Source organism: Oryzias latipes, chromosome 15 (assembly GCF_002234675.1).
Source record: "Oryzias latipes chromosome 15, ASM223467v1".
Classification (NCBI taxonomy): domain Eukaryota; kingdom Metazoa; phylum Chordata; class Actinopteri; order Beloniformes; family Adrianichthyidae; genus Oryzias; species Oryzias latipes.
In genome coordinates, this window is record NC_019873.2 from 652590 (window position 1) to 667226 (window position 14637).

Consider the following 14637-nt stretch of genomic DNA (forward strand, 5'->3'; position numbering starts at 1 on the left):
TCTCTCTCTCGATATAGATTTATCCTACTGATTCATGTGAGTGATCAATTTGGTGTAACACAGATGGTATGGTTCTGGGTTTCAAGCAATATTTCTAATACTAATAAGAGGATATTTTAACTCAAACTGTGGTGTATTTATTTTATGAGAAATACATCCACTCAAAATCAAAAAGATTTACATAGTGACGATCTTTGTAGACTTTTCATTTTTTTGTGACAGTACTTTGTTGTTAAAGAGAAACGGTTTTCCAGTGTAGCAGTTTCTGCACACAACGTTAACTGAAGACATTGTTTCTGTTGGAGATTTTTGGTCTGCACGGCTTGCTATATCTCTGTCACGTTTCAGCGCGACGCTCAGCTGACAAGCTCGCATGCGAGCGGACGCAGGCCGATGTTGGACGTGCGCGCGCTCGGTAGGCTGTGTACGCGCGGGGCTCCCTTGAGTGCCGGATTGCTCGCACCTCTCGTCGGCTGACCGGGAGCCGCCATGGAGTGCCGCGTGCTGTCCATACAGAGTCACGTAGTCCGGGGATACGTGGGCAACAAGAGCGCCTCTTTCCCCCTACAGGTAAATCCACCGCGCGCGCACCTGCTGTCGGACATCGGCAGACGGCTGTGACTGGAACAATTCGACTTTGAGCAGAAAAAGAGATGTAGGTTTTTCACCTTAGCTGTGAAAAGACAGAATGTTCCGTTAGTACCGCTGGGAAGGGTGCGGGCAGGGGCGCCGGCATGTTTCTGGATGTACATTGATATAAAGGCGGTAAGCAGAAGATAACGGGAACGCGGCTAAATGTCAAAGAGCACCGACATACAGACGAATGTCCTTCCGCAGCCCGAGGCAGACAGCTGAGCTGAAGAGCCTCAGGTGCGCGTGAACGAGCGCGTTCACGCAGCAGATTCAAGCGGGAAACTCATCATCATCGAAATGTGTCACGACTGCTGCCATTGAGGGGGGGGGGGGGGGGCTCCTCTCTGCAGGCAGGCACGAACGTTGCTGATGATGAAGAGAGCTTCTGTCAGGTGGAACAAACGCTCAGGCCCATCGTTTCATCGGTTTTATTGTTTAGATATTATTTAATTATGTTTTAGCTTTGTTTTTTCGTTCTAATTCCTAAATCTAGTAACTGTTTAGAAAAGTCATCCTCACACCTGAGCGTGCGGCGTTCAGATGAAACACGTGGACAGGATGATCGAAGAGGGGCAGAGAGTCAGAAAAAACACCTTGACTGTTTGTCCTTTGGAGATATCCTTTGGACTATGGAGATCAAGTCCACTTTAAAAGAAAGTACTAATAGATAACTACTCAGCTATGTGACCTTTCTAGGTGAAAGTGATAGTTTTATGTAAACAAATGATTGTCAACATGAGTTCATTGACTTTCTCATAAACTTGGAAGACATAAGCAATGAGCTATAATACAGAAGCTGAAAACGACCTACCCCACTTTATTTCCCAAAGTTTTCACGAGAAAACCCGTTTTTTGTAATTATAAAAGCCCAATCCTGAGTGACAGTCATTCCATCCAGGCCCTCCAGTGCATCATTCTGTAACCGTGTAGATGGCCTGATCTCTTCATCTGATCTCTGATGAAACTGAGGATCCCTGAACTGCAGCCGCCTGCGCAGCTGTAGTCGTACCAACCATCTCCTCAGCCTGAGTCTGACCACGATTAAACTGGTCAATTAGAAATCGATCAGTTCTTCGTGTGTTCGACATTTTTTCTGACAAACTGCTTTGATTCACTGCAGAAGTTGAAATTGTAGAATTTTTTTAAAGTATTGTAGCAGACTGAGTTGGGCTGGATGGCTGTTTAGGAACCACTAATGGCCCTGGGTTCTGTCATTCAACCTATTAAGGCGTCTGAGGATTGTAGCTCTACTTATAAATTAAACAAACAAAAACTAACTTTCAAGGAGTGTTTCTGTTGTTGAGAGTTGTTGGTTACAGCCTACAGTAACCACAAAATAAAGCAGTGCTTCTCAAATAGTGGGGCGCGTTGCCAGGGGGGCACGCAGTAGTGGTGGTTTTAGGCACAGGTAATATGGGCAATTGTCCGGGGCGCAAATTTAATGGGGGGCGGTGGTGACAGCAGCTCAGTACTTGAAAAAAAATCTGTGTCACTATTAGTTTCCTGATCTGTTCTATCAGAGTTTGTAACAGCCTGAAACTGTGAACTGCCGTCCCTGCAGCTGCTCCTGTCTCCTGTCACACGCGTGTGTGAGAAGGAGAGGGGAGGGGTAGTGGGCTCAGGCTGCAAGTGGAACACAGCACACAGAGAGCTGCCTCTATTGCCCAACACAAGGATCATCACGTGCCTTTAGCTCATGCTAATAATGTCATTCTTTATGAACTATTGTAGACATTATGATGACGTGTTTTTATTTTCCATCAATGTTTTCTTTGTCTGCCTGTGGTTTAGTTGGTGTCAGTATTTGACATGCAGACAGCAGGTAATGCAGGAAAACAGCGTCACAGATCATAAATTATCCATCATTTAGAAATAAAATCAGAACAATGTTTTTATCTATTTCCTCAGACTAAAAACATTAAATCTATTGGTGCTGCTGTGTTAATGTTTCAGATCAATTTACATTTAATATCATTGATTGAATTCTTTTTCTCAGCATCAAATGGTTCAGTTGATCAAAATGTTTCTAGTTTAAATAATGACTGACAGATTTTTTATTTCAGGCACTTTAAGCTTCTTTTCTGTTTAAGACTAACAGGGTTTCTGTGGCTAAATAAAGTTAATATTTGTTGAAAATGGATTTACATTGTTTTTTTTTTTGTTAATGTTAAAAAATACAATTTTAGGTATACCTACACAGTTTTTTTTATAGATACTAACCTTAGAATACTGTCACAGCGCGAGTGTGTATGTGTGTGTGTGTGTGTGTAGGGGGGGGGGGTAGCGAAACATTTTCTTTTTCCTAGGGGGGCCTGGCAAAATATAATTGAGAGGCACTGAAATAAAGGGACTTAAAACAGAAATGTCCCCGCATCTCAGTGCAAGAAAGAAAGACAGACGATATACAATATTGTTCGTCATCACGAGAAAACAAAATTCTTAGTAGATGTCTATATCACAATAAAACGTTAAAAAGATAGGTGGTTTTCGGCTTCCATAAAATCATTCAGTTTATCATAGACTTCGACGACCTCAAAGCAAACACTGCACAATGTGCTGCAGGCATAATCAACATGAATGACGTTTAATCCAGACGCTAATATTTTAAACACAGACATCCTGGGCTCCAGACTAACTTTTTTCACTAGGAGCACAGTGGCCCCTAACTGAAGATTTTAGGGGCACAACCAGAAAATTTAGGGGCGCATACCGTAAATCAACATTCTAACCAAATCTACTAATTTCCACTGTATTACTAATAAATACTTTAATAATAGATGCAGAAATTAAAATGTGATGTTTCAAATTCAGTGTCACATTTTATTCTGCACTTTTGAAGATGCAGGTAAACTGACAAAAGCATCGCTGTCATGACAGTACAAATAAGTAAAGAAAACTGATGGAAATTTATCTTTGTGACACCAAATAGGTGCAGCCAAGATGCACAATAAGCGTGTTTGAGATCACCCAGGTGAACTCAACGCTGCGCAGATCACCTGGTGTGTGACATATATTTTTGTTTTTGCTCCAACATCAACTGTCAATCATCACAAAAATATCGCGAGAAAGGGGTGGGAGCAAGACCCCAACCTGTGCGAACTTAACTGGAAATTTAGTAGTGAACTGACTGAAAGCTGCCCTACAGACTACAAAACAATGCATTATGGGACATGTGTCCTGGTGTTTTTTGTAGTTGAGTGATTAATTGAAATAATTTAAAATACCAATTCATTAAAAAAGGCTACATACATCACAAAACATTAAAATAATCATAAAATATATAATAACACAGATCATACTAAGGGGGAGAAGAATATTAAAACTAAATAGAATGTTAAGGACAACTCCAATTTCCTGTTCTCCTTCAGTCTTGCTGCAGGTTCGCCTCCCCCCCCGGTTTCCCCAATGATCCAGGCAAGCCGCCGGTTCATCTCAAACACGTCTATCGTTGCATTTTCCCCACGTATTTTCATTATGTCTAAAACTAATGTTGTTGTTGCTCACACGTGTTTAAAGTTCAAGCCCCGTTAGCTGTCACGTATGTAGGTGTGGGACATTTATTCTCCTCAGCTGACCCGACTCCCGCGGGAGCGGTGTGCTGCTGTAACAGCCGTGCATAAACCGTTTGGTTGGGGGGATGCGACGCCGCGCGCTTAACCGTAACCCCCGTAACCTCCGGGTCTGTGCGGCCCAGAGAAAAGTTCAGCACGGACTGCATGCATTTAGAAAATTACGAGCGAATAGATACGTTCTAAAAAGGAAAGGAAGGAACTGCTTCATGTGGTCTGGGGAGGGGGCTGTCAGGTTTACGGCCTTTAAGCCCTGTCATTGTCACGCCCCCCAAGAGTCATATACCCCACTGTGATTGGTTGGTTTGTCAGCTCCGCACACGACAATGAAAAAGTGTCTTTCATTCAAACTGGAGGGCTTGCAGCGACATTAAACTTTCATATTAAGGCGGGGGCCGCAAAATATCATCTTGGAGACCGTAAATAGCCCGCGGGCCGCGAGTTTGAGACCCCTGCTGTACACTCTGGCACTGGTACACCAGCCGCAGGTCGGAAGAACGAATCAATGGTTCGCTTGCTCTTAGCTTAGACGCACATATCAGGTTGTGATATTTGTCTCCGTTTCCTTCCCACAGATGTTCACGCGCGCTCGATTATCTCTAGGCCCCTCCCCCTACACGCATTTTAGCCACTTACAGTGGCCATTCCTTATTCTTCTAACACGCAGTGGCCGCCTCACAGACATGCATCACGCGAGTTTGTGCTCACGTTTCATGAGTATGTGTGCGAGCGTGTGTGTGTTTGCGTGCGTGTGCGCTCGCGTCTCATTGATTATTTCATTGATCATTGACGTGCCCCTTCCACGTTTAATGTATAAAAAATACGGAGGGTGGCAAATTTACTGGTAGCACATGTGCGACTGGATGTAAAATTCAGTCGCAAACTCTCAAATTTTGGTCGCAAAATGCGACCAAATGGTCGCAGTCTGGAGCCCTGACATCCTACAACTTTTATCCTTAGAATGCTGAAATTATTAATAATATTTAAGTAAGTCATACTGTTTCTGTGAGGATTCTGTACTTTAGTTCAGTTTTTCAGTGGTGTTTCTGGTCATGTTCAGTCCTCAGTCAGTCACTCTCGCTCCAGGTTCATGTTAATCATCCACGGTTGTTTTCATTTCTATTCATTATCTTCAGTGTCTCTGGATTTTAATCCTACGTTGTCAGGTCATCTGCTTTACCCCCTTTTTGTTTCTCCACAGTTTTGGTCCTGTTTAGGTTCATAAAATCTTTACGTTTCTGCCACCAAGCCCAGTTTCCTGCATTTCAGCTCCTAAACCTCCAGTTCTTGACAGCTGGATCCAATGCCACCCTGCTTCTAGATTGGGATTTACAGCTAAATTGTCTTTTGCATCTTATATTCCAAACACAGACTTTAGTTGTGATTGGAAAGATTTTAATACAAAGATAGTGAAACTGAATGATACAGACTGCCACTTGGATGAGCTGCCAAAGGTATCAAAGATTTCAAGTCCATATGCTGTGACTCAACTTGAAGACTCCTTTCAACAACTAACTCTTTTTAATTAACACTGTTCAATCATGCATTAAAAACCATTGCAAACATCAATGCAAAGGGGAGATGCAATAGGCAGCTATAACCTACCTGTAAAAAGACATTTAGTGTCAGACCTGTAGTGAGGAATCTACAAACTCGTGGTAAAGATGGTTCATTTATTTTGAACGTTAACCTGCTGTTTCATTTTGTACCTGGTGTCCTGTCCCCACACCATCTGCTCTGAGCTGAATTGTTGCTCAATGCTCAGACGTCTGGTAAAAGTAGAAACAGACTCCTTGACTAACATGGAGCTTTAAACATGGAGCATTTTCCTGAAATATTAGTCATATTTAAGCTCGTTGAATCAGTGGATGGTCACTAGTTGGACCAGAACTCACAGGTTCCTTCACTGTCACGTCTCTTCAGTGGGGCAGCAGTTTCTTTCTGAGTCTGAGCGGAGCTGCAAAAACAGAAGCGGTAGCCCAGAAACCCAGGACTACAAGAAAATGGGTACGATAGAATGCCAGAGGATTTTTGTATCAACATCTCTTAACAGGAATTTTTTCATTTTAATAAAAGTAAAAACTGAAATAAAAAATAAATTAAAAAAAAAACAAGAGACTAGCGTACTTTTTAATACCAGGCAAAAATAGCAGGTGCTCAAGCACTCCTAGGGCCCTATGTATGCATGTCCCTAAAAATTGTAATTCATTTTACTGTAAGTCTCTTTATTTTGTGGTTACTATAGGCCAACATTGTACAGCTTGCACAACAACTCAGAGCAAAAGAAAAAGAAACGCTTCCTAAAAGTCTCAATTCCCTCTAATGCACCCTCCCCTTTCCCTTGTACAGCCAATAACTGAACCCTGTCAGTCCAAACCCCCAACAACAGGTTGAATGACAGAACCATAGAGAGTGTCACCTCACCCCTGGCATTCCAAACAGAAGGTACCTGCTGGCTCCAAGAAGCCAAAATCTCATCTTCTTCCATAGAAAAATAAACAAGTCATTCTATTGGTCAGAATAACCATTCTTTTTTTCAGGATATTTATTCTTGACTGGAAAGTCTTAATTTCAAACCCTAAAGATGTTGGTCAAGGTTGTACAAAAAAATCACTGTTTATTATAGAATTTTAACAATGCTATAAAACACAGTCCAGTTTCAGCTCTGGTTGTGGAACAATGGACCAGCACTATACCCTCTGTAGGGTGCTGGAGGGTATGTGTTTTGTGCACTTGCCATTTGGCCGCGTCCCTTGTGGTTTCCCGTACACTTGGAGTATTGGGCCGGGGAGCCTTACTGAGGGCTGTCCGGTCTCTGTATGACAGGAGTAGGAGTTTGGTTTGCATTTCAAGCAGTAAGTCTGACCTGCTCCCAGTGCATGTTGGTTTCCAGCAGGGCTGTCCTTTATCAAATGTTCCTGACAATATTTTTAGTTGCAGGATTTCCTCTCTGCTCTTTGGTAAATGGCGTTTACTTATATGGCGCTTTCTACCTTCTTCAAGGCCCAAAGTGCTTTACAGTCACAGACCCATTCACCCATTCACACACACATTCACACACTGGTGGCGGCTCCGCTGCCGAACACTGGGACCAACCTCCCACCAGAGGCAAGGTGGGGTTCAGTGTCTCGCCCAAGGACACTTCAACACATGGGCATGCAATGCGGAAATTGAACCTGAAATATGACGATCATGGGTCGACCGCCCTACAGCTGCACCACGGCCGCCCGCTTTGCAGGTTATGTTGTCCTGTTGGCTTCATTGAGCCAGGACCTCCAGCATGCATTGGGGCAATTTGTGGCAGAGCGTGAAGTAGGGTTGTGCCGATACCATCGTCCATCGTGATGGCGGACTGACATCACGATGGAGAGACACCATTGTGATGCCACGCCACACTCTGAGTCGACACCAGAAGCCGCGGTTACATGTGCAAAATATCTTGATCTGATCAATGGTCGGATTAGAATCCAACCGTGTCCATGGGCCCAGAAAACATTTTTCCGATTATAATACTAAACGTTCACGTGGGGTCACACTTTCGGTCGGAATAAATCATTCGCACATGGGCAGTAGTGTTTGAAATACCGGAAGAGGAAATTAGTTCTAAACGTGCTTTACGGTTATTATGAAGCGCCTGTTCGCTCATCATTTTAATTTGTATCCGTGTGGTCAGTGCTTTTTCTGTTGAAGAACGGAGCCGGAAGAAGCCAGGACTAAGAGGCTAACATGCGCTAACAACATTTAGCCTTTGATGAACATAAATCCATGCAGGAAATGCTGCAATCTGCATATTTGGGGAACGTAAATATGTGGGAATAACATCAGCCTTTATTTTGTCGGGACACGACTGGAAACACGAATCCATGTGATTGTTTGAACGGTTTCTAAGGACTCAGCCACATTTCTGCTTTGAAAAGCTCACACACCGCCCCAAAGCCGCTGTGTGAGCTGGTGGTCCGAGCTCTGCCCGGACACAGACTTTTACCGGAAGACCCGGTTCTCCTGAGTTCGGTAGCTCGTTCACGTAGAGCTGTGGGACGGATCACAGTCTGAAGTCTCCCACACATCGCGCACACGTATCAAAGCACCCTCCCTTCCCCTCAAACACACAGTCCATCTGCTTTGTTCAGAGACTCGGTCGCTCGCTCCACCGGTCCACTTGACTAATCAAGTGCAGGAGAGGACTGCTTTTTTTTTTTTTGTTCATTTTTTTTGTTAAAGTCACTTCCCTCAGTTTATACTGGATCATCGCGGATGAGTCATTAGTTGGGAAATAAAATAAAGTAAAATAAATAACAATAATTATATAATAACGAAAAATTAAAAATACCCCTTCCCGACGATATCATCGTCCATCATGATGGTTTACTGCAAACATCGTCAACTGCCAATTTAAGGGACATCGCCCACCCTAGTGTGAAGCAGTTGGGATTAGGGATGGGTATCGTTAAGGTTTTAACGGTACTACTACTCTTATCGATACTGCTTATCGATCCGGTATTTTAACAGTACTCTTATCGATACTTTTTGAGGACGAAAAAAAATAAATAACTAACAAATTAAGAACATAAAGTGTTTTATTTCCTCATTATGCAACAACACTGTTTTTTTTAACAAAACATTTTACTTTATACATGAAAATGTTCCAGACAGGATATTCATTTTAATTATTTAATCTAATTATTCTTTATGAGTGTGATGTTTCCTTTGATCTTTTGTCCATTTTCCACAACCTTGAATAGACTTTTCTGTCTGTCAAACACCAGAGTTAGGATTGAGTGAGATGATGGAAACAAATTCACTTTGATGCAGACTCCTTTCTGTTTATTTATTTTTGTTTAAATCCAGTAAACCCAATAAATTACATTAATTTTACGGATGACAACTATCATTAGTCATTAATTATTATTAAGTATTAGGAAGCAGCTGATAGTTTGTCACGGGTCTGGAATCAAAAGTGGTGAATCTAAGCCCCGCCTCTCTACCCGTTTGTTTTGTGTAGAACACGCCGCCCCAGCGTGTTCTACACAAACAGCGCAACATACGGTCATCGTAGCAGCAAGGTGACAGCATGGCAAGGGCTCCTTGATGCAAACTTCATTAATTTTACGCAGAAACGTGTGTTCTTAGTCCAGGGCGCTCACGTGTCCCCTACGGGATCGCCACTGACTGTGTGTGCGCTGCGTTGTAGAAAAAGTAACTTCTCCAGTACCGATAGCAGAACCGTTCAGGTCAGATCTTAACGATACTGCGGTCTTGAAGAATGTGGCCCCGGGGCTGGTTCAATACCGGGGCACGGTACCCATCCCTAGTTGGGATGAGGTTCAGTTCCGCTAAGTCTGAGGCCGTGGTTCTTGACCATTGCTGAATGCTCCTGCACCGGGTGGATGACTTTATGCATCTTGGGGTCTTGTTGACGAGTGAAGGAAGATTGGAGCGTGAGATTGACAGGTGGATTGGAGCATCGGTTGTCCGTTGTGGTAAAGAGAGAGCTAAGCCAGAAAGCAAAGCTCTCAATTTGCCATCCGATCTTTGTTGAAATCCTCACCTACGATCATGAACTCTGGATCATGACCAAAAGAACGAGGTCCTGAATTCAAGCGGCTGAAAGGGAGCTTCCTCCCTAGGGTGAGAAGCTTGGTCACCCGGAGAGAACTCGGAGAAGAGCCGCCGCTGCTCCTCCACATCCAGAGGAACCAATTGAGATGGTTTGGGCATCTGGGCCAGATACCTCCTGGATTCCTCTCTGGGGAGTAGTCCCACTGGTTGAAGAGGCTGGAGAGGCCTGAGAACACCTCAAGCTAATGGAGGACGTTTCTGGGGATAGGGAAGCATGGGTTTCTTTACCCCCTGCCCCCAAGACCCGGTCCCGGATGAGCAGAAGAAGATGGATGGATGGATGGTACAACGCCATATTTGTTTGTTTTAAGCTTACATACAAAGCTATGTTGCAATTTAATAAACCGGTGAAAAAGCAAAGGGCTTTAAAAGTTTTTTTTTCCTCCTATAGCTTTTAATTGAAAATCAACACAACCTTTTTTTTGGCAACTTCTAAGATAAACTGCTGCAACTTCAGGCTTTTTGCGACACAACAGTCACAGAAAATGCATGTGATGACCTTGCAGGGCCCAGAAAGGATGTAGCAGTGCAGGACCCAAGATTGGTAAAGCAGGGCATGGGGAGGGGTTTGGCAGAACAAGCCCAGAAAACATATGGCGGAGCTGGGTCCGGTGGATGTCAGTGAAAGGCAAGTGCCATTTGGCGCTGCTTGCAGCCTTAAATGTAGTTTTTCTTCAGCCAGAGAGTCACAATGGAAGGTAGAAGAGACATGTTTGGCTCCTGAGCCTCAGCTTTTTCTCCCGTGTTAGATAAATAACAGGGGCAATGGATGGAATGTACACCAATGACCTCAAACTCGCATCTCTCTGATTGGCTAGTTTTGTGGCACATTTGTAATGCTGAGCTGAGAGTGAGAGAAGGATTCAAGGGAACCTGTCTGAAAACAGTTTTGTGAAATAATACGATATTAACCAGGTTTATGAAAGTTATAAAAGCAAACATGCATTTCATAATAAATAAATTTCGTTCCACCTCATGATTGTGTCCCACTGGTTGATTCTTCACAAAAATTACAGTTTTATATATTTATGTTTGCAGCCTTTTTTGGGGAAATGCCACAAAATAGCTCTTTTACATTACTCAAATGGCACAGAGACAAACTTCCAAACCTCTTTGAACTTTTTGGCCAAAACCATAAACGCTACATTTGGAGAGGAATGAACAGGGCCTATGATGAAAGAAAACTATTCCTACTGTGAAACAAGGAGGTGGATTGCTGATGGTTTGGGGATGTATGAGTTTCAAAGGCACAGGAAACCTGATGTCAAGATGAATGCAGCCCATTATCAGAGGATACTGGAGGAAAACTTGTATTCTTCAGCTTGGAGGCTGCGCATTGGACACACATGGACATTTCAACATGACAACCATCTAAAACACAAGGTCAAGTCCACCTGTCATTGGTTCCAACAGAATAAGATGAAAGTTCTGGAGTGGCCATCTCAGTCTGCTGACCCAAATGTTATTGAGACTCTCTGAGGAGATCTCAAATAAGCAGTTCCAGCAAGACAGCCCAAGAATTTAAAGGAACTTGAGGTTTTCTGCCAAGAAGAATTGGCTACTTTACCCAGCCAGGCTTCTCAGGAAGCGTAAGCAGATTGAGAACACTTGGGTTAAAGGCTGCAGGATTTACGTCAAACCACTTGGTCCACCGGACCGGTCCAAGGTACTGGTTATTAACACCATGAAGGACTTTGAGAAGTGCTTGATCACGGACGTCTGAACCAACATGCAGTAATAAATCAAAGAGCCAAATAATTTCAAGAAATATGACGCCTGGATTCATCACTTTCTCCAAAAGTCTGAAGTGACCCTGATTCTCAGCAGAGTTCTGACCTGCAGACAACTTGACCTCAACTTTCATCTTCGCTGATATCAGCTGAAGAAGGATATGGACCTTTATCTAATGTCTGCAGACATAACATTGAAGAGAACTAGAAACTCTGTTTAAACCCAGAAGAACGGCTGTTAATCAGCAGAAGATGGAATACCAACAATATGGACCCTTTTTTAATTTTACTTCACAGCATTATCTTATAAAAAAATAATAATAAAAATAACAAAAGAAATGATTTATCAATTATTGAAAATGGTTAAATTGATTGATTTCTAATGTTATTACTTCACTTGCTCCAAAAATTGATTCATGATTTTTTCCCAATGTAACATAATTTTGCACATATTTTAACTTTTGATACTTGATCAAATTTTGCTATGAAAATTTTTGAAACAGTATTGTTCCCTTCTCTGCTTCTCTGCCGGTCCCAAGCCCGGTTGCTTTGAGAAGGTTGCGTCAGGAAGGGCATCCGGCGTAAAACATTGCCAAGTAAACCATGCGACTTGTTCGCTGTGGCGACCCCTGATGGGAAAAGCTGAAAGAGAAAGAAGAAGATTATGTCTGTTTTACTCATATTGTATTATTTTTTGTTAATCCATATACATGATTTTTATATGTAACATAATCTGTATATATTTTGGATCAATGATCTGCATTTGGCATGTTCATTTCTAAAAGTTACTTTTTACATAATTTAAACAATTCGTCTTTGTCATGTGCTTTATTGATATTTTAGGATTCCTAATTCTGTCTGATAAAAACTAGGAACAGGATAATGATAAAACATGTAATAAAATGGTTACGGTAGAACAGGGGTGGCATTTTGCAAATTCGCTTCCTTCCACTTTTTTTTTTTTTACAATAAATGGCTTTACTCAACACAGATATAGTGTCTAGACTCAGATTTAGCTTTCGGCTCTGATTTAGCCTTTGACTATAGCTTATGTTTACCAAGATACAGCTTCAGGCTCAAGTGACGGAATGGTCAATGCAGTAAAATGGTAAATGGCATATGCTTATATAGTGCGTTTCTAACTTCTTCGAAGGTACAGTCACAATCCCATTCACACACACATTCACACACTGATGGCGGCAGCTCTGCTGCCGAACACTGGCGCCAACCTTCCACCAGAGGCAAGGTGGGGTTCAGTGTCTTGCCCAAGGACATGTCAACACATGGACGGGTTAGGTGGGAATAGAACCTGCAATCTTTTGATCAGAGGTCGACCTACCACTGCATCCACTAAACCCAGTAGCAGGAAGGACACATAACACATATTCTCTAATTAGAATGGTATTAATTAGGAATATAATTAGGAATACACCACAAGTCCAGAACAAACAGATACAAATAAGCAAGCGTACAAGAACACTGAATAACAAAAAGTCACACCTTAGACAGGAGCCTAATGAGAAATTACTGACAGCTGTGACTCTAAAGGCCCGTACACACCGGGACGAATTTCGCCGGCGATTATCGCCGACGTTTAACACCTCGTGACTAAACAAAGGGCACCAACGAGAGTGTGCACACTGACGCGAAAAAACGCCACGCGTCAAAGCGTCAAAAAAAAAAAACGCCTCGGTTTTGTTTTTTGACGCGTCACGTCGAAATCTATTCGACTAATGAGAACGGCGCTTTTGCACACGTGTCTGGAGCCTCTGAAGTTACAGTAAAACACAACTTGGGGGCGCTCAAACACAAAACTTCCTTGCTGAGCACACATACCAGCGAAGAAGATAGACGCCAAGTAGCGTCTACACTGCCGCGAAGAAATAATGACGGACATTCTAAAATATCCCCGAACCAAGCACCAGTTGGAGCTACTGGTGCTTGAAATATTCATGTTTTCTTTGTATGATTCTGACAAGCGCGTAAATACTTGCTCTCTTCTTCTGAGTGAAAAGCGACTTTAAGAAGCGTAAAGTTGCGCAGCGCCACCTTGTGTACAGGAGTATTTCTGTTTTACATTAAGCGCCATCTAATGTCAGTGAATGAAATTGCATGTTCGCTCGGCTCATCGTCAGCCAAAATCGCCTGGGTGTGAACACAAAAAACGTGGCGAAAAACGCTGGCGAATAACGCCTGGCGAATATTCGTCCTGGTGTGTACGGGCCTTTAGGAGATCTCAGAGGAGGGGAGGGCTTCCAGAAGTCACAGTCTGCCAGAAAAACCTAACAGAAACCCATGCATTTAATTACATGACACCTAGCACTAAGTTCGGCTTCAAGACAAGTTGGTCTGCTGGACCGTAACACACAAACTCGTCCTGAGCTTCAGTGTGTGCCACCAGGACACATGGTGATGGTGGAGAGGTGGGTGTAAAGGAAATGTGTCCAAACTTTTGGTTCAGACTCAGATGAAGGTTTAGGCCCAGGTTTAGCCACAAGCTCAGGTTTAGATTCTGGCTCCAATTTAGCTTTAGCTTTAAGTCTAAGATTATGTTCAGCCATTGATGTGCTGTGAAGTTCATGCCTGGTGGGACATAACTGTTCCATAGAAAAAAATCAAAGTTGTTTCTATTGACTTATTGTTACTTTTAAATTAAGTCCATATAATAATAATAATGAATTTTATTTATATGGCGCCTTTCTAGACACCCAAGGTCGCCTTACAGATAGAAACAATAAAATACAGTTAAAAGAAAGACACATTAGTTAAAAACATACAAAACAATGGAATCATACAATTAACTAGGGTGGGTATGCTTTTCTGAAGAGGTGGGTTTTCAGATTTTTAGCAAACTGTGTGAGTGAATTCATGTTCCGCAGACCTGGGGGCAGTGAGTTCCAGAGCTGGGGGGCAGAGCGGCTGAATGCTCTGCCCCCCATAGTGACGAGCCGAGCTCAACCGGAAGTCGGTATGCTGTTCCTTCTGAAGAAACACATGGATAACCTGTTTGTAGACATTTTTCTTTTCTTTCTTCAGTTTTAAAAGTCTCTCTGTCTCAATGGAGATGACTGCCAGAGATCTGCTGA

The 14637-nt window shown here is 42.8% G+C and overlaps 1 protein-coding gene across 2 annotated transcripts in view; it reads left to right on the forward strand.

The window, feature by feature from the left end:
- The first annotated feature begins 330 nt into the window (after positions 1 to 330).
- LOC101171384 (pyridoxal kinase-like) overlaps positions 331 to 14637 on the forward strand; it is a 70268-nt gene continuing 55961 nt past the window's right edge. Inside the window, exon 1 of one of the 2 annotated variants that reach the window (XM_023963060.1) lies at positions 331 to 570. In XM_023963060.1, coding sequence (XP_023818828.1) covers positions 490 to 570 — 81 coding nt within the window. In that variant the 5' untranslated portion in view covers positions 331 to 489. The remainder of the gene's footprint in view (positions 571 to 14637) is intronic. The other variant, XM_023963059.1, reaches the window with a different exon arrangement.